The 26,506-nt window shown below is 37.1% G+C and overlaps 1 protein-coding gene across 2 annotated transcripts in view; it reads left to right on the top strand.

The window, feature by feature from the left end:
- Positions 1-18,149, top strand: part of LOC132558642 (5-hydroxytryptamine receptor 4-like) — a 91,265-nt gene extending 73,116 nt beyond the window's left edge. The window contains exons 1-2 of one of the 2 annotated variants that reach the window (XM_060223237.1): positions 6,675-8,050; positions 16,548-18,149. In XM_060223237.1, coding sequence (XP_060079220.1) covers positions 16,826-17,941 — 1,116 coding nt within the window. In that variant the 5' untranslated portion in view covers positions 6,675-8,050; positions 16,548-16,825 and the 3' untranslated portion in view covers positions 17,942-18,149. Of the gene's footprint in view, positions 1-6,674; positions 8,051-16,547 lie in introns of those variants that run through there. The other variant, XM_060223238.1, reaches the window with a different exon arrangement.
- Positions 18,150-26,506: the final 8,357 nt, after the last annotated feature.

Genomic DNA, 26,506 nt, shown 5'->3' with positions numbered 1-26,506 from the left:
TTGTTTCATCCTTGACACCGAGCGCAGTTGCCAATCACGGATAAAGAGTCCGACAAACGCCACGGGAGTAATCAAAGGATGTAGCAATTAGATACTTAGTTTAAAATAAAGGGAGATCGATCTTGTGTAGGACGTTCTCAACAATTTGATATTGAACAAATGTATCTTATATGGATATCATCAGTTAGATGACAAAGTATGACGTGTTTCTTTCAGTTCTTACAACGTACCTTGTAATGTAGAAAGCACGATAACTGTTTCTTTCCTATTGACCATAGTAACATAATGATTCGTGAAAACCCTTCCATTTTCATAACAGATGCAGATCTGTCTGAATTAGTAATCAATTCGCAATGTTTATCTACCTTAAGACATTTTGGAATTTGAATCGTACAGTTTTATCGTCGTCTCTTTCACACAGATCAATGACATTGTTCGTTCTCCAAATTTATCGACTCAGTCCTCGTTCAATCCTTTTGTCTTTATCTTGGGTCATGATACTTTTATTCGAAATAATCCGCTAGTGATCTAAAATTACTTTTGTGTTCCACTAATTAGCACATGTTTGAGGTGATCTAGGTGACAATACCAATCACTGCGCAGAGATCAGTGACTTTAAGGACGGACAATTTGTATCAGGAACGGGTGTCTTCCACGTCTCTGAAAGACTCCCGTTGTCTACATTGAACGAATATGAATGAGATAGATTCAATCTCGGCGTCTTTGGCACCTTTGTCATTTATAACATAAGCAATATTAAATACTCGAAAGTCCTACGATCATTTTGTGCTCTACTCTACTCACGTGATCCGAGAAAGCATTTACTCTAAATAAAACCTAAAAGTTAAGCATTGACAAAGATCTACTGGTGAATTTCTTCAGTGGTGTTGTATATTTTACTTAAGTTTTTTTATCATTATCTTGGGATAGCTTTATTGGAAATCTCTGTTACTTCGCATTATCAATGATAAATCCAAATATCAGGGCACGCTCGAATAGATGATGGCTATCTTAAAAGTGTGTCGGATATTTCACTGGGCGCCATGGAAGCGTGTATTTATCTGTAACGTCCAGAGAACTTCACAGTTATCGATAATATTCTATCTTTATCAGATATCCATGTTTTATAAGACTCCTGTTTGTTATGTGTTTATCCATTGTATCATTATAGTTCTGTATTTAACTTGATCAGCTTCTAGATATAGTTCCTAAATCATCAATATCTTTTCTAGAAAATTCCAGACATGTTTACAATGTTTTCGTCTTCATTCTTGAAATACACGCAATATTTTTTTTTCACATACGTAATACAAAGTCAGCTTTACCTTATTGGAAGATGTACGCTGAAGATCAGGACAACATTGTATTCCAAAACATCGCTGGTAATAATTTTCTCAATATTTCTTTAATATAACGGGATTAGTTTAAATTTGTAAACAAACATCGTCGAGAGATTTACGTAAGACCGCCTCATGATGTCAGATTTGGCTTCAGTTGTTTACATGTGAGTTACCACAGCAAAACTTAATCCCTTACGTGATGGTCAATTACGCAGAAATAATGTTTATTTCCTGTAGGAACTATTTCAATATTCTGTTTGATTTGTCTCGACAAGGGACAAACAGTTTTGAATCTTGTGGCCTTGATCTGTTTATGATAATTAACACTGTGATTAGCATTTCACAAAATAGTTTTGTGAAGTGATTATTAAATTATCCCAGGTTTTTTGGGAAGCTATTCAAGGCTATTTGAAGGACGAATATAAGATTTATGAATGTAAATAATAGAATTAAATAAATGTTACTCAGTATGGTTATGGATTAGACATTAAGCAATTTTGAGTTAATTTATAACTAGCGCTTGATAGACGTCCGAGCTGAAGCAAACAACTAATCTATCTATATATCTATACATATGTATATCTACCAACCCATCAGACGTGTTTTCGACTGAGAGCATTCGTGTCGGAAGTAGTTCGCACATCAAAACACACACTTGATGTCATATTAAAATAGTTTAGGGTATTAAGTAGGCTTCTTCGTCTGTATTACGGAAGAAAATTCGTGACATTTGTGACGTTTTGAATAATCTTTCTATCCACCATGATAGGAGAGTGACCTCTCATAGGTCGAATTTCGTAGCTAGTGGCAACCGACGGTAAACACAACAGCGAGGAATTGCGAAATGGTATATAATCCGTCATATGAGGCTCTTTTATATAAATCTCTGTACGGCAATGTTTTATATATTTTGCTGTAATGTTGATCTGACCAGTCTAACAATATTACATAACAACTAGATCTAACCTGATGAATTCTTAACATTTGATCAGAGTGGTGTTGATTCTTGTCATCTTATGTACATCTCTACGTCTCTGTAGCACGCTATCAGTTAATGGGAAGACAAATTACAAACAAATAACGTTGATGCCTGTTAATACACAGGTGGGTTCAAGATTCATCTGAACGTTTGATCTACATGAGATGATTCTGTTATTGATTGGGATCCTGAGGTTCACAGATATGTTTACTTGCCAATATTCTTTATAACTAGCTGCTGTGGTTGATGTTGCGAGAAGTATCTAGTAAACAACAACGACTTAGGAGGATAGGAGAAAGAACGTAGAGAATATATTGGTGGTGTGATAGAAGGAGGACTGGTCATTCATGAACGCGAAAAAGAAATCAAAGTTCGGCATTATTCTTTGATCTTTTGGTGTGAGGAATATCTGTTCCCTCGTCATAGAACTTCGTGAGAACTAAGTCTTCCAACCTACATCAATCAGCCATGCAAGCAAAACCACGCTTCATTAATTGAATTGTGTATTTTTCATCGTTTATGTAATAACAAATTCACAGTGTTACTCTATAAGAAAGCGGGATGATTTCATGCCAGTTTTCTCGTTTTATTAAATTATTACCAATGCCAATGATTGTGTCTTTGATTTACATTAAAAATATAGATATCTTCATCTTTGTTGTCCATGCATAAGGCAGCATGAAAAAATGACAGGTCTGTCGAATCTATCGCTGTTTTTTTCCTTTTTATACACTTGTACATTTCTTTCCATTCCTTGTCCATGCATTTCCATAGTCTCGCAACAAAATTTTATTCGTAATCATATGGAAATAAGAGTTATAGAAAAACCTACAATCTAGAAGTTAATGCCTCGTGTTGTCTGCACAGTCGTTTTCAATACATAAAAACGCATCATTTTCTTAGCCTTTATTCAGATCCGATTTGCCAGTAGCAGTTGAGTATATCTGAATACTAGACTCAGATATGGAAGGTCGACGGCTGCGCTGTACGTTCAAGTAGTTTTGTGATGGTACTTGTTGGTATAATTTTACGGGTCTGTGTAAGTTATAACACACTTACGCAAATGATAACATAGGGCGGCAGTCGTTAGTCCTAAACAAAAACAGATTGTTTATGTCATATAATGGCACAGAAGTACAATAATGTACATAACTGCACGCTTAAAATTCAAATAAACAAATTGAGCTCAGAATACTAAACACCTTATAGAAAAATAGTTCTGTAAGATATTATACATGAAAGTAAATATGGAACATATTTCATGGGTCATAATGTAACATATTATAGAATTGAACAGCATATTACACGCTGAAGTAGTTTACTTAAATCGCTATCTACATATATACAGATGAAAACAGCATTGTGCAATGGGTAAAGACAAGAACACAAGGTTAAGTTGTACCATGATTTAAACAGATGTGGAATGAGATAAAAGTAATAGGACTTTACCGATTATTGACCAAGATCAGATGTAATCTTATCATTACTGTATATTTACTACATGTCGGGAGAGGCAATACTTATGGGACAAGTCAGCAGGACGGACAGAACTTCTCTGATGTCTTCTATTTAGGAGCCACCGAAGAGAATAGGGACGTTGCATTCTACTGCCTCATTATTAAAAGTGATCCACTTGGAGAATCGGATGGTTTATCTACCAAGAGGACATTGAAGATATCTAGATAAAGGCGCTGTCCTCATTGCAACACTTTGGATCTTGATATTTCCCTTGCTTTTTTTCACTTGCAATGTCCCTGTTTACACCCGTCCGTTTATATAAACAATCCGTCCGTCGGTGAGACGATACCCAGACACAGGAGGAGTCGCAGAGACGAAAATCCTGTCAACCAACCAAGTCGACAGAGTCAACCAACCAGCAACTCAACCAGTCATCAGCCATCCACGTCACCATATGGGGACCTGCATTGTAATACTTATATGATAAAAAACCGTTACACTTAAAGCTTGAACAAAAGACATCTCTTGATACAAATTAGAATTAGAAACCATAGAGCCAAATGGCAAATCTTACAATATTATACAACCGTTTCGTCCTTCTAGTTCTCGTCTGTGATGCTACATCATACAGGCGTTTCGTTCTTCTAGATCTCGTCAGTGATGATACATCATACAGCCGTTTCGACCTTCAAGTTCTCGTCAGTGATGATACATTATACAGCCGTTTCGTCCTTCTAGGTCTCGTCAGTGATTCTAAGGACCATCGTTTGAAACTTTGCAAGGGCTGAAGACAAAATTCGATCAAAATAAATATCAAAACGCTTATGGCGTTCAATAAAGTTCATAACTTTCAGTAAAGAATGATTTCAAAAGAACTTTAAGTCCATGTGTGCGTGCGTGAAGCTATCCGAATGAAACGTGACACGCAGGTATTATATTTCAAAGCGACTGGATATTTCAATGAGTTAAAAATAAATGTTTAACACTTTTTCATATAGCACTTGTAATCAACATAAAAACAAGCTATATATAACGGAGTCAACAGGACGCTTGTAAATGTCAAATGTAAGGATTGTTTTAACATGAAATCAACATTTTATGGAGCTGTTGACCTGTAAAAGACAAATTATTACATTTCTTTGTTTTGATATTTTTCATATGCTTTGTCTAACAATGTGTACGTTGCTTTATCTAAATTTGTTATACATATATAAAGATTATCAAACGCCTGGTAAAGATCCGTAGGTTTTATGTAACCATGCTACTCGTCTGTCCAGACGTCCTTATACATGTTATAAATGAACTACTGGTACATTACTAGCTAGAGGTGTTGATATCAGATCAGAGCTATTAAGTGTGTACTCTGTATCTGTAACTCGCTAGATGTGTCGTCCGTCCGTCTGTCCTTCGTTGTAAAACACCTAAAATGGTTGGGAGAAAGCCAAGCTATTAGTACGGAACATACTCTAGTTATTGTCTGAATCAGGGATCAAAGACCATGGTCACAATGCGTCGTAACAGTGTTGTGTAGATCATGTCAGGATAATTAAGAGAAACCCGCGTCACGGAGAATTGTCACAATCGACAACCATCCCCCCCCCCTCCCAAAGTGGAATACACTCCCAAAGTGGAATATATTTTGGATAATAAGTACTTGTGTTGGTGAAAGAGAGACTTGTCATTTGATTCATGGACTTAATATGTGGTCCTCTATCATAATATTAAGATATCCTGTAAATGACAATATCGTTTTTCCTTTATCTATTTTATAACAAGAATCTCCTAACCATTTTCTAAACACAAATCTGTAGATGGAATTTTTTACAGAGATCACAATGGTAGAGTGCTTTTGTTCATTTCATTTAACAGAGATCAGAATTCTTAAGGCATCTTGTTTATTGTACAGAAATCGAAATACTTCAGAGATTATTTTTATATTCGAGAGGTCCGAATACCATAGAGATTTTGTTTATTTCACATGACGATGTCAATGAGCTATGTCCGAGATACAGAACTGATTGTCAAAGAAGTGTCGATTGTAATCAAAACATCGACCTGTGTTGTACGGGTAATTTGTCACAATGACCCTTTAAATCGTTTATTTGCACTCGTGCGTTTCTACATACAACTTGACATTTCACCGTTCTGGAAGGTGATACATTAAGCGCTGCTCCATTGTTCGGTAAGGAGATTCGATACATTTTCTGCTGTTCCATTGTCCCGTAGGAAGATTTCCCATTGTCAAGTAGCAATTTAGACGACAAACAAATAATGTTTGATCAGTCACTCATTGTCCAAATATTATTTCTCCTTGAAAACGTATTCAAATTTACAAAACGTGACGTATTTTACGGAATTAATTACTTATTTATTACCTACTCATGTTTGTCTCCTGTATATTGTGTACATACATATAACACGTATTATATATTTATAATTGTTGTAGCGGTCAACATTAACAGAAATGTAATGTTATTCTTTAGTGCTAAATTAGATTTTATTTCTCAATACCGTTGTCCGTTGTGAGCGTGATGGCCCCCCTAGTGGTACTGACATAAACAATTCTGGTTCCCTGACGGGCACGTGAACCACTAAGATCGTTACAGATCGATCCGTTAATCAAGGATCACACTGTTTCATATAAATGCACATTCCCGCTTGACAAGTCTTGTGAAACGTTTATTGGGAAAGTGGAAGTAGATCTTAAATTTCAAAAGGCAAGTATATTAGAGTCCGTTACTTGTATCATAAGTGTTTCTATTGCTTATATGATATCTGAACTAAACCCTGCAGACTATCAAGAGTTGTAGCACGCTGCATTTTTCACACGATAGAGTGTGGTAGTGTGTATTAGTGTATCATTTGACTGGCGTACAATCCATGGGATTCCGCACTTGTGTGTTCATCACGTTGTGACAAGCTACGATATGGTTATGAACAGAGAATACTCTTTTTTCTGAAAGAGAGAGAGAGGGAAAAAAAAGCAGGGCCATTTTTGTTTCTGATGGAGTTTTATTGCAGCAGTTATGTGCACGTTAGAAACACTTTGCTGCGCGTTTGGCAACACGATTAGACTCGGTGTACATAAAAATACTGAAAATCGTTTTACCAAAAGGAACTCTACTTTCAACACTAAGAACCGACCAGTATCATCTCTGAGGAATTACCTAAGTATTAACTATGTTACGAGACCGGGACTACACACAGGATCCAAACACAATATTCCATATGCTCTAGACAAGTTTTGGGGAGTCGTCTTACCGTAGATGTATGAGTTTACCAGAGATACATATATAACGAGTTGTTGTTGGATGTTGAGAATTTCCATGGATACAATACGCTGATGTTACATGAGTACTGCCTGGTAGCATTGTCTAACTGGAGTTTTTCCCCACAAGTCCCGGCGTGCCTCGAATCCCCCATTCTATACATGACAAAAATACCAATGCGTTAACATAACACGCTGGCAGGAGGTCGTTAGGGGAGCTAATTTTTACTGACAATTGCAGCATAACTACTTATGATATTTGTGCTAACTACAATACCCCATGTGGAGCCCCCACGGGCTACAGAGACTTGGGGTAGAATATATATGTTGTAAAAAAGACTAGTTTCTCCATTTCTGTTTGGGAGACGCTGGGTAACGCACGTGAGGCTGTTATACTTGTGTGGGACAGAACGGAAATTCGACCTATAAATATATACAGCGTGATTATACCAGCATTAGGAGCGACAAGTCTTCTACATGAAAACTGTTCCAAGATATGACAATACAAAAATGATATTGTGGAGTATACAGGTGCATTCGTTTTGATCGTCATTTGGCGCGTTCGATACCGGTTAATCATAACATAGTGGTTGTGATAGGTAACCAATGTATACAAAAAGCCAAACAGCACTCCTATTGGACTTCTAAAAAGAGAAGATTATGGATACCTGAAATGAAAAGCGTGTTCGATAACTCTCGTCTACAAGGGAGTGGAAATATACTTCTGACGTCACTTGAATCATTCCGCTCGCCTTAGTACTCGTGAATGATGTTTTATTATTGTAATATAACAAAGCGTAACTTCACTGACTCGTTAGTGTTATAAATCACTTGGGATCGCAGAACATATTCATGATTGATGACAAATTTTGATTCTATTACAGTGTCAACTTTGGATGTATAATTTCTTGGAAACTGTGTACACTTTATACGCCAACAAAAACCGGACGTCCGAAGAGAGGGGATAATGTTTCTGAGTTTGGAATTTTAATGTATCAACACACGGTAAGCAAAAAGATAAGCATAGTGAAAGGAATCATGGAGATAAGCGGTAAATAACTGGCACTTTATCCTTCATTGTCAGTATAATAAGGAATTTCGACGATGCAATGTTAGGAACGTAGCTTTAGTAATACTGAGCACTATAAAAATACCTTAACACAATTACATTTGTTGGACCGGGACTTTTCGAATTTCAGTTAGGTACGTACTAAATACGCGGATGTATTTCTGGTCGAGCTCTTTGACATTTATTTACTCATGGTATTTTCGCTCTTTGTATAAAATTGTTGATAAATATGCAATATCGAAGCTAGATGAATTTTATTCTGATTAATAAGATGGGAGACGAAACTGTTTCGTGTAAAACAAAAAACGGGGGATGTTTTCCGACTGCGTAAGGAAGGTACTTTGCTTGAATATTCTGTTAAGCAACCTTGGATTTAATGAATGTTCTAACGATGCTACACGCGGTACAGCTTCCAGCAGTTTTATGGTGTCCCTACAGATCGATGTTTCGTAGTCTTTACAGCTTTGGGAAATTAGATTCCACTGAAGTTGGTTTTAATTACCAAAACATAGTCACTAAATACAACATATTTCTTATACATTAAGTTGGTCATCAACTAAATTAAAGAATATCAATTGAATTCTATACAGAAAAATAAAACTATAACATGATTTCATTCACAACGCCTTGTTGTAAAGAGATTTGGAATTACTACAAACTGTGACTTCAAAGGAAACAGGCGAGCATTCATTATCAGTTAAATATTCGTCAGTGTGTGTATATAGCTTAGGAGGGGTGACTTATAGATGAATTATACATCAAAAATCGATCATCTCCCAATCAGCTGCGGGAATCCAAAGATGTGATTACATCAACCCACCAGGAGACTAGAGATCCGCTTCATCTCATCTGTTGGTATCTATTTTACTCTTCACGAGGCCCGTTTAAAAGTATATATTTATGTCAGCGTGTGTCATTTCTTCACAGAACTTGGTTGAATCCTTTATCGTTTTCTTTAACATTTAGACTGATCAGATTTTACCAGGTCTGAACATAGAGGGGAACAGTTGAATTTAATGTGTGTTCGATTGAAGACTGTTGAGAGTGAGTACGGTGTCAAGTATCTTTCAAGGTCACTGATGATTAACAAGTAGTCTGACCAAGATGAGTTCCGGATATAAACACTCTAGGGTCGTTCATTGGTTAACGGAAGTTCATTACAGCTCTTGCAGAAAGTTCAATTCTATGTACAATATGCAACTGGCTCTATCACATAGCGAGTCGTTATAAAAAATCTATATTTATCTTTCATATTAATTTTGTGCGGTTAGGTCTCATACGTTTAAAGTCAGGGATATGTTTCATAGCAAATTCTTAGTTGTATTTCTTTATTCATTTATATGTCTGTGTGGAATAAAAAATGAAACTTTTAATGCCTTCAGCAGAGAGCTTAACACACATTATTGATATTTTACATCGCTAAGGGCGCTTTTTCAGACCTTGTGGTTTTATCGTAAATGATGCCCTGTAGCGAATTATTCGATGTGAAATAAAATAACAGGGATAAGAAATAAATTTGCTCAGCGATGATTTGCCCGGCAACTGTTGTGAAATCAACACAATATATCGATGATTTCGACCACGTCTGTTTGGTACACAACTTAGTGGAACTTGATTATCACAATATAATCTAAAGGTATAGGCTACACTATATACAGGGTATGGCGATCCTGTTGAAGCTAAACGTTAGGTCGATAATTAGAAAGTCTGTCTTTAAGTTATTAAAATGGGATCTTCTTCCATAGTGTTATTAAAAAATCATTTTGCATTGAAGTTACTTGTATGTCTATTGAGGTATCAGTCAGTAATTTTCTTCGAGGATCAACAACAACAAAAAATGTTCATCTTGCCATATCATACACCTACCCGATGGGTTGTTTCTGAAGCGATCGTACACACAACAAACACGTCGGTACTGTCAAAACCTGTATGTCATGTGAACAAAAAAAAGCGGAGACAAAAACAAAATTTGCTTTGGATTTTTATTTCGTTGCTTATAAAAGGTTTATGATGTTTTTATTAGATAATCATTCTATTCTTTACAAATATAAACAATTAAAATATAAGACTAATAGTTCAATATACGTATCAGTTGATTGAAGTTTTTTTTTGTTGAAATACAAAATTTATGCAACGAGGAAAATCGACGCAATGATTTGTCGAATGATATTTTAGATGACGGTTGTCACATGGTCAGTTTTGACGCCAAAACGTTGACGTTGAAAATGCTTACCGCTAGGTGGCGTAAACATACCATTGATTTCAAACTGACTGAAAATGGCGGCGCCCACAAATAGAGGCTACGTTCCAAGAACAGGGAAAGGATAAAGGTAACATATAACTGTATCCTTCAAATGAACCATGCATGAAAATTAATCAAAACATTTCAAAGATGTTTCTAGAGATTTTCGCATTCAAGTTCGTTAGAGAAAAACAAACGTAAATTTATTATTTTTCCCTTTTCTACATAAACAGATAAATGACCTTATATTTCGTATGAAAAATCTGACAAATGAAAATTTGTTATTTAATTCTCGTTTGCTGAACTAGCTTAAATTGAAAGTAGTCGCAAACGTAAGGGAACAAACACAGAGTTAATTTTCTTTTTCTTTTTTAGGTTTGCTTAAAATATGACAGCGATCACAAAATGACACATAAAAGACATCGTTCACAAATTTTTGAACTAATTATTGTATCTAATACAAAACACTATATTGTTGTGCAATTTAAAAAAAAAATAACGAGTTGTGCATGACTGTCAACGGTGCATTTACGTGTTACATACAGAACCAACGCTCTTCAGGTGTTATGATAATAAATAAATGGATAAAACCAAAAATGGAATGTGTCCGCTGACCGGTGACACAAAACAACAATGTGGATGGTTTTGAGATCATTCTTACGTGATCACCACTACATTGTAATGATGATTGGTTCGTCAAAATGTTTTGTTTGAACTTCGTGTGATAGTCATCATCTCCGGACTGGAACGTTTGAATTCAAGACGACGGCCCGAATAGTCTCAGAGTGAGGCTCGTCATGACGTAATACGTCACAATGTTGATGACGTCATGATCGCCTGTACGTCTATAAAGACAATAATCTGCAATTATTTTTCACTTTTCGTTTCAAGGATCACTTGTCACACACATATTTCAGTTCTATCTAAAACGCAGTCTCTATGATACTGATATCAAATGACTTGTGATTAAGATGCGCAAAAATCTGTATGGCAAATTTTATGTGAACTTGTATTTTTTTTAATCTTGTCTTTCTTCGACACATCACGGTATTATTTCATTATTCTTCGAATATTGAATACGTCAATCAGGACGATATAGTGGAACGCTATGATTTTATTTAGATTTACTCTCACATTTCCTCGACAAGTTTGCGTGATTTTAGCACGTTGGAATTTTTGCCAATCTGCTATGTCACTTTATATATAGCTTCGTCCTTGGATGCCAATCAGTTGCTGAAGAGAACACTTCTGTGATGTGTGAGGGCGATACAGAGATCCAGCGTAACGTTTTCATTTGTCTTGCTAAGCATATCGTCTCCTTTCATCTTCCACAACCTCCATTTAGGCTGATCGTTATTACATTAGTAACTCATTTTTAGATCTAACGGTGATTATCTAGCGTGATATGTGTATTATGCGTTATCTAGAAATCTTCAGGCGGGCGATAAGGAAGTAAAACAGACAAGTATAAGAAAATAGTATAAAATAGAACGTGTCTCGTACGAATCAATTATCATTTTAATCTATGTTCAATGTTAACAAATTGGTTTATATGACCACAGATTAATTAACCAATGATATTGTGAATATCGAAGAAGAAATGGACCACAATGTATGTCACTATTTATTCTTTGGTTTTATACATTTTAATATGTATGACATACAATTGCAGACGTCAGGGGGTGGAAATACAACTATACATCACGTGTAGAGTTTTACCGTAACGTCACGCTGTTTGAGATCACATGGTTACGTAATGAATGCATGTCTTTGTTTCTCTGTTCCTTTTCACCGCCCCTGCCTCCCCTGACTGTGATGACTAGCCCACCCCAGGATCTCCAAGACCATGATAGCTACCGTCAACAGAATGTCTAGTGTTTAAATTTTCGACACCTCAATTTCAAAGATGGTGAAATGTTGTATTTTATATCAATCAACAGTATTTATCCGGTATCCTGAACGATGTCACTTTGACTTCTTTGAGTGTAATTAATGTTTTCTTTCATTCCATTCGATTTTCATCTGTGAGACATACCAGCGACATCTTACAGAAACCATCTGATACGGCACGCTCTAAAATATAGTCCTGTTGGCTACGAAATGTTACATTTAAAGGGAATGGATTAATATCTTTAATATCTTATAAGTATTTTTATTCAAGAATGTTTGAACTTCATCGTTGAAAATAAAATCGGGCCAAAATGTAATTTTCAATTCCATAGATGTACTTAAGTCGCTGTTTTTTACTCTTGCTTTTGACACCGACGTCGATACGATACTCTCTTGATAAAATGACAGGACTTATAACATGTTTCTTTGTTTTAGTTTAGATCACATGTGGGACTACATCATATCATGCCAACTGTGGCATATAACGCTGTAAGAATCTGTATAAATGTTGTTTTTATTTAGATATCGTATCATCCCCATTGGCCTTCATCGCCTGCATTACTTCTCACATTAATGACACATGGTTGTGCACCGTAGCTAAGCACTCCCGCACAGCCTGTCAGCTGGCGTATTCAACTATCAGCAGACCACAGAGAGGGTTTGCCATCATCTGATGCGACTTACTGGTCACTGATCGAATTTGTAAGAAAATAGTGTTTCGTCGCAAACTAACGACCGACGTTATTCACTGAGTTTGTTAACTTTTCCGATTAACATTAGATACCCGAGATTGTCTACAATAATTGTTTAACTGTTGTCGAACCATAGTTGCTTTTTTGTTGAATTACTTAACTTAGTGTCAGATTTTATTTGCAATATTTTATATTTTATGCAATAAAGCTTAAAGTTTAACATTTAAGAAATATCTCATTATCAGAGGACGTGTTACAGCGTACTTGTAGGCGTGGCTCCGAAAACGGAATGGCGACCTTCACCTCTCTTTTCTTGTATTCCATTTAATGGAGCAATGATGGAAAAACGCTAGAAGCATCTTTTGTCTGTGTATAAGGCACTGATGGTCAGTAGCTTATAATAATTGATATTGCTTCTTCTATCTTTTAACTCATGGTTTTTTGTAGAGAGAGAGAGAGAGAGAGAGAGAGAGAGAGAGAGAGAGAGCCAGTTCTCGGCTCCCCTTTATCACATATATACTTTAAATTCTGTAAGAAACTAAATACATATGTTAGAATGTTAACGGCATAGTGTATTTTGTAAAGCATTTCAATTTTATCTTGACTTTAAATTCACGCATGATTGAATCGTTTTTCGTGTAGCACCGCTAATTCTCATTAACCGGCGTTTCGTGTGTCTGACTGATCGTTATAATTAAGAAAATGCCATCCTCTTAGTGAAGCCTGTTAATTGATTTACATGTATACATATACTTTTTGTTCGCGTATCTTACTTTGGAAACTCTTCAAAGGAAATCTGTCTTATATTTTATAGTTCTCATAAACATGTAAACATTTGGTAAGAATATGTGGTTATGGGAATTTCACAGAATCTTCTGAGGCTTAGCTGCCGTAAAATGTAGATAGATCATTACTTCCTGTATGTGCCCCGGTAGTAATCACTAACATTGCTCTGAACTCTGTATATTGAGTTGGAATGGGTTAAAAATACGATGATTAATGATGTCACTCGTAATGACTGAGGAGCTTTTTTTTTAATCATTAGTCACCTTCCATTACCCGTAGTCCTGCCCATAATAGGGACAGCAATATATAGATAAATAACAGGTAGATGATCGAAGATTTGTTTCCTACTAGCAGCGTTATCTCTTTCTAAACAAGTTGAGATGCGGACTGTCTTGGTCTGTAATGGTCGTGTTCTTGGGCAAGACACTTAACCCCAATTTGTTTGGAATGTCATGGTATTGGCTTCCCGTATGTTGTTCGGTAATGTAGTCACCAGCTCCGCGCCTCAAAATGATCGTGGCTGTTAACAACCAAACACAGATTGTTGACATACATGCTTGTGTGTGAGTTGTAACTTTTAAGTACAATGAAAAGCGGGAGGTTTTTTCTGTCTTTAGAGAGCATGATAAACGGAGAGCGACCTATGGAAATCCATGGACCCCCTTGACTAGGCAAACAGCTGTGTTCCTCACACACCAGATTGTTTTGATTAATTTCATTAATATGTATGCACAGAGGCGATGCCTGGGGTTTGGTGGATATGAAAACGATAAGACGAAATTTATTTTGATGTAAATTACATTGCCCGTGGTTAAATCCGACAAAAATCCGTTATGTTTAAACTTTTATACTAAATGATACACCATTTGAATGTAAACGTGTCACACTCTGCCCATAATGATTACCTCTACCTTTGTTATCACAAGGTGGTTTAAACTATTTAAAATTAAAACCAGCATTGTGTTACAGTGTGACTGTGTGATTGCTAATATAAAAGGTTATTGTAGCGGTTAAGGCGGACATTTTAAGACAAGACATTTGGACGGGAGAGTTAAGATATAGGACAATAAGACACTAAGTAAGATTAGAGAAGCAAGTTTGAAGTTTTACAGTGAATATAGATATATAACACAAGATCTGGAGTTGTGATTGGCCGTGTAATAAACCAGGCTGGAAACGAGATTAAAAATAATGGCGTTGTAGACGTTTATTCATTTATCTTAAAGTAAAATCCAAACAAATAAGACGTTTGAAGAATAGAAGTTAAGGTAAGAAAGTGAAACAGGGAGATGTAATATCAAGGCAATAGCTTTTACAGATGTTAAACTAGTGGGTTAAGACAGAAACGCTATGCGTGCATCAGACAGGTGAAAGTATGGCTTTATGTAACAGGAGAAAACAGTTAGGAAGTTAGGAGGGTAAGAAAGACTGTAAATGTTGTAATTATTAGGCCGAGGTTAAGATTAGGAAATTACTGAAATGTGACTAAGAGACTAGACTTAAAACAAGATTGAAGGTTATTAAAGGTTATTAAGACCAGGCTGAGGTTAAGGCAGGGGGTCAATAAAAGGTTATTAAGACCAAGCTGATGTTAAGACAAGGGGTCAATAAAAAGTTGTTAAGACTAAGCTGATGTTAAGACAGAGGGTTAATAAAAGGTTGTTAAGACTAAGCTGATGTTAAGACAGGGGGTTAATAAAAAGTTGTTAAGACTGAGCTGATGTTAAGACAGAGGGTTAATAAAAGGTTGTTAAGACTAAGCTGATGTTAAGACAGAGGGTTAATAAAAGGTTGTTGAGACTAAACTGATGTTAAGACAAGGGGTTGATAAATTGTTATTGAGACTAAGTTGATTTTAAGACAGAGGGTTAATAAAAGGTTGTTGAGACTAAACTGATGTTAAGACAAAGGGTTAATAAAATGTTATTGAGACTAAGTTGATGTTAAGATAGAAGGTTATTAAAAGATTGTTAGGACTATATTTCGGTAAAGAAAGGAATTTCGTGAAATATGGCTATGACTAGACTGGGGTTAATTCATGAGATAAGCAAAGGTTGATAAAACTAAGCTGATGCTAAGATAGGAGGTTAATCAAATGTGGTTAAGACTAGGCCAACTGTAGAATAAGATGTCAGTAAAAGGCATTTATGACTAAACTAGGGTTGAGATTGGATCGAAAGGTTGTTAAAACTAAGCAAAGCCTTCAGAATTTTAAGATTGGACGACAAAGACGCGAGTTTGATGACAGGATTCTAAAACACGCATCAAGTTTGACGAATACGATCAGGTGACAGGTGACACTAAACGGTTTAAGTTGAGGGTTTCAAACACTAAGGCAGGAACCTAAGACTGGAGGATACATGTTACAAAAGTTGATGTAAAGACGACATGTTAGGACAGGGGGCATAACTAGGGTGTTATCATGGGAAGGTAAGGCTGTCTGATAGACAAAACGGGACGACAGAAACAAGATCTTAATTTAAATCAAGTGCTAGAATACGAGATAGAGACAGTTAATCATGATTACCTTACAGATACACTTGTATTAACATTGTAATTAAGAAATCTGTCACAAATTTTATTAATTCCTGTCAGTATAATGAGAGTTTATTACTTGTACCATTCAACTGGAAGAATTCTCCAGATCTTTTATATAAATTACATAATAATAACCGACCAGATATCAAAGGTTATTCAACCTACAGGCGTCTGACCTTTCACATCTAGATGGAAAAGGAAATGCTGTAATAAGAAACTAGCATCTGATTATATATGTGTTTAGTATTAATATCATTGTTAATCATGGAATGTCTAATTTTTCAGACGCTCTCAGATGAAATACAGACATTGCTGTGATATCTGGACACCAGAAGGAAAGCAGTAGTGAGTATCGGCCTTGTTTGTGTGTGCCCATCACAGGATTTCCATTAAAGGAGGTAAAACTACTACTGAATGGACCGGAAGTTCTACAACAACGAAAGAAGTTCCAGTTATGAAATGAAAAACAATGCTAACAAAGAACAGTTGCATGTAACGATCATCAAACCCGTGTCAAAGTAGAATAGACCACTGACCAGTGTGCGTTTGATGTTTTTCAAGGAATGCTAAATACAACGCCGGAAGTGAACTGTTCTGTCCTATTGGAGGGCAAACAGGGTCCCCCGCCATTCTATTCGGTGGAAGTTCGGGCTGTGCTCGGTCTAATTCTGACGTTATTTCCTGTGCTTACGTTTTTCGGAAACACGCTTGTGATAGTAGCTGTGTTCACGCATAAACGCTTGCGCACCATCACAAATGTGTTCGTGGTGTCTCTAGCGCTTGCCGACTGCATGGTGGCACTGTCGGTGATGCCGTTCGGAGTATATCAACAGCTTAGTAATAAGTCATGGGCGCTTGGTCACACACTTTGTCTGGTATCGACGAGTTTAGACGTTATGTTTACAACGACATCCATCATACATCTGTCATGTCTCGCCATCGACAGATACCTTGCCATTTGTCGTCCATTTCTCCATGAACGACTTAACAATTCAGTGATCGCTGGCATGGTCGTATGCTGTTGGTTCACGCCCATTTTGATATCATTTGTTCCAATAATGAACGAATGGAACCTGTTTGGAATCGAAGATTTGTACCATTGTATGTTTCCGGATGATTCGACTTGTAGTTTCATGGTGAACACCGCTTTCGCCGTTGTATGTTCTACCATAGCGTTTTACCTCCCGACTATTTTTATGATTGTGTGCAACGTAAGAATATATATAGCAGCAGAAAAACAAGCAAAACATATCCGTAGTTTAGAACTTAACTTGCACAAGCATCACACCGGGAAATTGAAACGGGAGACAAAAGCTGCGAAAACGATCTCGATCATTATGGGATGTTTCTGTGTGTGCTGGTTTCCGTTTTTCATCCTCAATATCATTGATCCAATGATTGGCTACACAATTCCGTACATCCCCTGGACAGTGGCCTTGTGGCTAGGGTATCTCAACTCCATGCTCAATCCCTTTCTCTATTACAACTTTAACAGGGGGTTCAGAATGGCGTTCAGGAGGCTGCTCACATTCAAAGTGTGTCGAGGTGTGAGTGAGTTTGAGGACGAATACGTCAGTGTGGCAAACCTATCGACGGAAGTGACGCACAATGGCCACAGTCCGGCAAACACTGAGGTTTCGAACCCTATGTCCACAGAACTATCAGATCTTAGCACTTAATTACGGATTAGTGTAGAAAAATGTATATGCTCTCATTATATTTAATACTTACAAATTAACAAATTTGATTAACATTGTTATGTGATGTTCGCTATTTTTATGCCATTCTTGCTTATTTTTTTTAAAGATGTACACATTTTAATAAACTCGCAAATAGGCAGGGTGTCTCCTATCCTGGTGCATTTTGCGTATTTTACGGATGAAAGTATCATGGGTTAAATTAAGTCCTTTAATTAATTCCAAACGATTGGGCAAAATCTGTCCCGATCGTGAAGTGTCAGATTTGAACCAGAGGTGTGCTAGAAGGACGACTCATCTAGAGTATTTATGCCACATTTTCATAAAAAAAGAACACTTGTACAGTTTTAATGTTTATCCATCTATTTGTTTGAATGGTGTCCTGATGTGAAAACAATCAGACTACAAACCATTATTACAGTGTATGTCAGCGTAATACTTACATCTCGTTTAAGAACTGTTTATATTTTTAATCCACCATCATCAGATGGTCGAAAGGCGACCATCTTAGATTTTGACTTTGAGTTGGACAGGAAGGATCTTTCATATCTTTCATATGTAGGTTCCCATTGGTCCCTTGTTGTGTCCCTTTGATTTGGTGTCTGATCAAAAAACAAAATGGCTGACAGGCGGCCATCTTGGATTGATTTTGAAAAATTGTTATTGCTATTGCTTGAGAAGAACTTGATGGATCTCTCAGATTTCATGCGCAGGTTTCCCTTGGTCTCTAGGTGTGCCCATGGAATTTTGGGTCTGCTCAGAGGAACAAAATGGCAGACAGACGGACATCCTAGATTATGACGTAGAAAGTTTGTTATCGTATTTCTTGAGAACTACAGCATAGGTCCTTCTCAAATTTCATGTGTATGCTTTCCTTGATTCCTAGTTGTGCCTTTTTGATTTTGGTACTTATCAGAAGAAATAAAATGCCCCATAAGCGGCCATGTTAGATTTTGACGTCGAAAGATTGTTATCACTATTTCTTGAGAACTACTCTATAGATCTTTCTCAAATTTCTTGTATATGTTTCTTTAGATGGTTTGTTGTGCCTGTTGTAGTTTGGGACTGATCAGAAAAACAAAATGGCAGACAGGCAGCCATATTGGAATTAGCCTTGTAAAGATTGTTATTGCTATTTCTTAAGAAGTACTGAATGAATATCTCAAATTACATACGTTTGTTTCATTTTGTGTCTCCTTGTGCTTGGTTGATTTTGGGGCTTCCAGGTGGCCAGTTTGGATTTGGCAAGTAGATTTTATCATCACTATTTCTGCAAAGGAATTTTCAAATGTCTTATCTTTAAGAGCAAACAGAGAAGACGAGAGAGAAAAAGGAAAAGATCCAACTTTCAAAGAGCATATAAAGATCAAACAATGGTGGACGCCAAGATCCCTCTGGAATCTCTTGTTGTCAAAGTCAACTACACATTTTAATAAATTATATCGCGGTATAAAACCGGTTAGTCTTCGGAACTTTAATAACTAATTGTGTTTGCCACAAATAGAACCAGACGGCAGCACTTGTCATAGACGGTCACAAATCTGTGAAGTCTGCAACACTTGTCATAGAAGGTAACAAATATGTGAAGTCGACAACACTTGTCAAAGACGGTCACAAATCTATAAAGTCGCCAACACTTGTCAAAGACGGGCACAAACATGTGAAGTCGGCAACACTTGTCATAGACGGTCACAAACATGTGAAGTCGGCAACACTTGTCATAGACGGTAACAAATATGTGAAGTCGGCAACACTTGTCAAAGACGGGCACAAACATGTGAAGTCGGCAACACTTGTCAAAGACGGTCACAAACATGTGAAGTCGGCAACACTTGTCATAGACGGTCACAAATATGTGAAGTCGGCAACACTTGTCATAGACGGTCACAAATCTGTGAAGTCGGCAAAACTTCTCAAAGACGGTCACAAACATGTGAAGTCGGCAACACTTGTCAAAGACGGTCACAAATATGTGAAGTCGGCAACACTTGTCAAAGACGGTCACAAACATGTGAAGTCGGCAACACTTGTCAAAAACGGTCACAAAAAGGCCCAGCCAACTACTTCTGTCACAGAGGGTACTTGTCAAACGCTGTCACAAATAGGTCTAGTTAACACTCGACCAAGACTATAACAAGTTGGTTTAGATGACGACACTTATAAAAAAACTGTCAGAAGTAGTATGACATTTTTCAAGTACCATCTCAAATAGGTCCTGCCGACGCCACTTGTCAGAGCTTGTCACAAATATACCCAGTCTGCGACATTTGTCCTGCACAATGTACAATTTCAAAAAAGTCCTGTCGACGCCACTTGTCAAAGCTTGTCACAAACAGACCCAGTCTGCGACATTTGTCCTGTACAATGTACAATGTCAAAAGAGTCATGCCGGCGACGCTATTCAAAGACTGTTACAAAATGTTTCAGCAGACAATACTTGTCATATGCTGTCACGAATAGATAGAAATTGCACCTTTTTTCAAAGATTGTTACCAGTAGCAATAGATCAAGTCGAGGACACTTGTTACATATTATCACAAAACTTCACTTAACATTTATCAATGACTGTCACAATACATTGAGCGCTATCAGCACTAATGTTAAAAGTTAACAACAACGGTATCCGTAACTCATTACCATTCATAATAAATATGGACTTACAGTTTCTACTGTGTAAATCAACATTATATATAACACGTAAGAGTTCAAGTGTAATGAAGTTTTAATTTCTACCGAGGTAAAGCACTTCAAAGATAGCAAATTCATCTCCTTAAGTTCTGATTCAAAGACGTTACCGTAAATGTCATTTATATCTGCCATTAACAAAAATAAGTAATATGACTTAATCCACATAAACAAGCTAATTAAAATGTCATTTTTGTGAATATTTATGTTGATATCGAGATGCGCTATATTAAAGAAGGAAGACGTACCGTACAGAAATAACTTGATAGTTTCCTCGGGATATGATACAACATGAACTCTCAGACTACGAGCATTTTTTCAGATGCTGGTAGTAGGTTCTCATGCAGTGCTCGTGTACCGTGAATTAGTGCGGAATGTGAGTTTAAACAATATTTTATTTCTATATATTTCTCATTATGAATTTAAATACAAATAAATAAATGGTTGGAAAACAAGACAAAAGCTTATATTAATTAATTTCTGTCCACCAAATGTCAAACAGTGCCGTCTGGGTTCAGACCTGATGGATTAGAAATAAGCAGCTGGACTCTCCTGCTGTCCAAGGATTAAAATTCTCTTTAGTGTGTTGGTATTTAACCATTTACAAAATAAACAATATCGGAATTGTTGTACACCAGGGATGTATTATAAGACTTTTTTCGTGTGTCGAGGTGTAGGGAAAGGCAATTCCATCTGCAGGGTCACAAAATACCGTAAGATCAGAGATTTGCCGAGGGTTTTACCACATTTTGCGATGATAAAAATAACCCACCCTTCGCCCGACTTTTTGTATTTTCTCTAACATAGCTTCAGACGTCAACAGTATACTACAAAGGACCCCATATTACACAAAAACTATATTTCTATTATGCAATTGATCGACAAATTGACACAGAAGATTAATTATCCGTGCCTAGATTTGGCAAATTTTGTAATTCAAAACAAAATTTAAACAGTCACAGCAAATAACTATTTGTACACAAAAGTGTATATATTGTATCAGGCGATGACGTCAATTGAGAAGGGACACGTCACACCGCTACGCGCACGTGCCTTATTTGATGATTTGGTGTGTAATACAAGAACAGCGAACCTGGGTGTATGGTCATGGACAGAAAAAGTAGAAATGAGAGAAAATTTTACAATACAAAGTAAGGAGAGACAACTATTATCTGTAATCCGGTTTGGTGCTAATATGACGGGCATAATAGAAAAGTAGAATCACATACATGTAAGCGTTTACTTTGCTAACCGTGATTAGTGAGTTATGCAACTTCGTTTGGTACTAATATGACGGGTATAATAGGAAAATAGAATCACATACATGTAAGCGTTTACTTTGCTAACCGTGATTAGTGAGTTATGCAACTAATTAACGATAAAAAATCGTTCATTGTGAATTTCATTGCGTAAATTTGAAATTATGCAAAATTATATCAAAGACGAAGATACTATACACTAGGTATCAAAAGCAAATCGATAATTATGCAGAGTTTAACGATGGAAGAATCGAGACGAGGTATTATCAGTCTGGGAATATTGTCAGAACAAATGATAGTGATATATATGGTGTTTTGTTGTACGGATCTAGATGTAAAACATGTATTACATTCTAATTGTGTAACTCCTAAGTGAAATTCATATAGAATTATTCATAGAGAATTAAAGGCAATATTTCATCTAACAGTTGCTATTATGCATGATTCCACCATCCATTTATCTGACGTCAATTCAAAGACAGCATGACTCCGCTTACATGTATTTCCTTGGTAACAAGCAAAGAAGTTCATAGATTCCGTTTTATTTTAAAATCTTGGCATATATCTAATCACATATAACCATTGTTTTTTATTTGAATTTAAAATTGCCGGACTCCATTCATCGGTGCACGAACAATGTCACGCACTAGATCTAAGTCATTTACCTGTGTGCGCCACGAACAAGATTGTCATGTAGCACCATTTGTAAGCAATGTATCGTTGTCGAAAATAACATCGCTGGAACGACGTTTAACATTTTCTGTAAGTTACGTAAAGGATCGGAAGCTTCCTGATCTAGCTCTATCCGTAAATTATAGTCATAAAAATCCATGTTCCTCTATTACAAGTCTTTATGTAGGGATTTGCAACAGAAAGTCGATACACATGTACTTGTATACCTCAACAGTAATGATACCATTTATTCTTGATCATTGACAACATTGTCCCTACTCGAACCGTGTTGTAATCGACGTATTACTCACTGCATGTGATGCCATTTAACATAAATAAAATAACTCGACGCATGAACTTTTTACAAGCAGTTCTTTTTCTTGATTAGGACAAATTCATTATAAAATTTGTTTTTGTGCACCCATGATCATGGGTTGTCAAGTTCTGTAATGAATCTTCCGCAGATTCATCACCGCCAAACCTCCAGCTTCTTGTAGTACTGTTAAAAAATCCTTAGTTCTATTTCAGAGAAAGCATCAGTCCATGTCAAAGTGCTTTAATTGGTAGGTACGCGGTGCTGCTACCGTACCGGATGATGGATGTATCGGGTAATACAGCGACATCTACAGGACAGGGGACATAACTCTACATAACAGGTCATCATTCAACGAGGAACACACCGACCCATTTCACCAATCGAACAACTAAGTGAGGCATTTAACAACTGACAAACTGGTGATCTCACCGAGTAAAGGCTTTTAATTGTCAGTTAGGCCGAACACAGTAGGCGCATTCAAACGGTAACAAACGACTGGTGCCGGGAATAGAAATACATCGTTAAAGTTGATGTTATAAACAACAGATACAAACAAAATTAACTTACTGTAAAAAAGTTATTCAAAACAATCACTTTTCCTTCAGTACATGTACGGCGCAAGCACATTATCCTAATAAATCCATTTCTGTTCTAAATAAAAAAAAAATCAGTTTGTCTTCATAGGTTAATGTCATATGTTACATTACTATACATGTTACTATAGATTGTGTTAGAGTTGATTACCTTTATTAGGTTTTTCATTTGCACGCAACCGTTAGCTTTGTGTTTGTTCTTGTTTATATTTCTAAAAATCCTTCTATTAAACTTCATACACTACAGATTTACCGCTTGTAAATCATTGGCAGGTTTTCAATTACGGACATTTGATGAAATCAGTATGATGATTTATCAACCCAGTAGAAAATATTGACTGAGAACGAAGGCCGAGCTTAATATTTTTCTACTACCATGTCGATAGGTATGTAAGTGGTTTGGTTATTGCCTCAATATCTTATCTAAGAATTGAACATTCGGACAATAAAGATGTGTAAATTGTCTTTACAGAGTAAAGTACGAAAAATTATAAAAAAAAAAGATTAAGAAATAGAATGCCACAAATTATCCCCAGAGACCTCTGCAAATAGATGTATTCCTTAAGATTATTCAAACCGCAGTTTTGAAAAAATCCGATTTAAATGTGACAAAGGAAAGGGAATACTTAAAAGTGCTATGCTGAATTCAAAGCGAGATTTTAGATAGATGATCTTGTACACAGCCTTCTTTAATACACGTAAAACATGTTTTCTCTGTAATCTTATTATGACCAAATCAATGTCGTTAGTAAGACTTTTTTCAATAAGGTGATTGGTTTTATGTTGCTTAACGCCCTATGTATGCAGGATGAGTGATTGTATTGCTTGTGTGTATTTGTTGGACGTAGTGATATAGTGGAGAACTAAAGGCGACATTATAGTGCTATCACACCGAAGAATACTAAAATAAACTTCATTTATTTTAAGACAATTGCGAAACAAGTTTCAATCTTATATTAATCACTCTTGTTGGCCAAGATTGAAGCGTGCGAAGGTGTCACTTTGGGAGGAAACCGGAGTACCAGGGGGAAACCTGCGTGGTCGGGCAGGCGAACCATATCTTTTCACGTCCGCTTCAGGAATCGAACCCCGAAAGTTTAGGTGAAAGGCGTGTGTGTTACCACTGCGCCACCCGACCACTCTTAATATAACTGCCTGATGCCTCCAGCAGGACACCCAATGCTGAAAACAGGTAAACTTGTCGTTATACTATAATCACGCTTAGCGTTAAGCAGGAATTACTAGCGACCAACTAGTTTAATATATGTTACGGCTAGGAGACAATACCCCAAACCCATGGGCGATCGCACTGCTTAAGGCCAAAAGACAATACCTCAAACCCATTGGCGACCGCACTGCTTAAGGCCAGAGGACAATACCCCAAACCCATGGGTGACCGCACTGCTTAAGACCAGAAGACAATACCCCAAACCCATAGGCGACCGCACTGCTTAAGGCCAAAAGACAATACCCCAAACCCATGGGCGACCGCACTGCTTAAGACCAGAGGACAATACCCCAAACCCATGGGTGACCGCACTGCTTAAGACCAGAAGACAATACCCCAAACCCATGGGCGACCGCACGGCTTACGGCCAGAAGTGATGCAGTGTTAAGGGAAATATTAGGGGAAAAAATTGCTGGAGAAGAAGAGAAAAAAAATCAAATCTCAAAGTCAGAACGTCTGGTACGTATTGTCTGACTGCAGATACAATTGTAAACAATACATGCAACACAGAAACAAGCATGACAAAGGAAGTGCCCGCCTCTGATAACCTTCCATTCAATCGAACTCTATCCAATAAGTTTTAATATGTTTGAAATGCGAATATTAAGAAAGAACATCACAGGGATCAGTATCAGAAACATTTCCACCTTTACACCTCACCGACGTTACTATATAGGGTGATACTTGACGAAGACAATTAACTCTCTTTAAATTGATCACTGTATGTTTTGCCGAAGTGGCGTCATTACCCTGAAGTGGTTCGACAGTAATTATGGTGATCTGAGACTCCAGTTACTGATGTTGTATGCATTTTATGTAGAACTACACCGCTAATCTCATTGCCCAGTGGCCCGGATCCTCGAGATAGCTGCATGTTGGTCAGTCAGCATCGGAACTAGCTAATGACAAATTGAGGCCGGAAAGAGAAGACGACCAGCGACTATACCAGCTCATCAAATATACATGGACCAAGATAAAACTAATTTCAAAGTTAACTTGCTGATTGCTTTAAAGGAGTGTGATATTATCAGTATGGAGTTGACGGCGATCAGTGTAAAGAACATTGTGTGGTCAAAGGTAAATATCGACAAAGGAGTTGGATAGCTTTATATTCCAACTCAGTATACCGGTATATATGGGTCTGGGTCAATATCTCCTGACATGCTCGATAGACGGACTCTCCAACTCATTATACAGGTATATATGGGCCTTGGTCAATATCTCCAGACACGCTCGATAGACGGACTATATGGGCCTTGGTCAATATCTCCAGACACGCTCGATAGACGGACTCTCCAACTCATTATACTGGTATATATGGGCCTTGGTCAATATCTCCAGACACGCTCGATAGACGGACTATATTGGCCTTGGTCAATATCTCCAGACACGCTCGATAGACGGACTATATGGACCTGGGTCATTATCTCCAGACACGCTCGATAGACGGACTCTCAAACTCATTATACAGGTATATATGGACCTGGGTCAATATATCCAGACACGCTCGTTAGACGGACTCTCAAACTCATTATACAGGTATATATGGACCTGGGTCAATATCTCCAGACACGCTCGATAGACGGACTATATGGGCCTTGGTCAATATCTCCAGACACGCTCGATAGACGGACTCTCCAACTCATTATACTGGTATATATGGGCCTTGGTCAATATCTCCAGACACGCTCGATAGACGGACTATATTGGCCTTGGTCAATATCTCCAGACACGCTCGATAGACGGACTCTCCAACTCATTATACTGGTATATATGGGCCTTGGTCAATATCTC

This window comes from Ylistrum balloti, unplaced genomic scaffold (assembly GCF_031769215.1).
Source record: "Ylistrum balloti isolate Yb309-2 unplaced genomic scaffold, AGI_CSIRO_Ybal_v1 Utg370806, whole genome shotgun sequence".
NCBI classification, from domain to species: Eukaryota; Metazoa; Mollusca; class Bivalvia; order Pectinida; family Pectinidae; genus Ylistrum; species Ylistrum balloti.
This window is presented reverse-complemented; position numbering and strand designations above follow the sequence as displayed.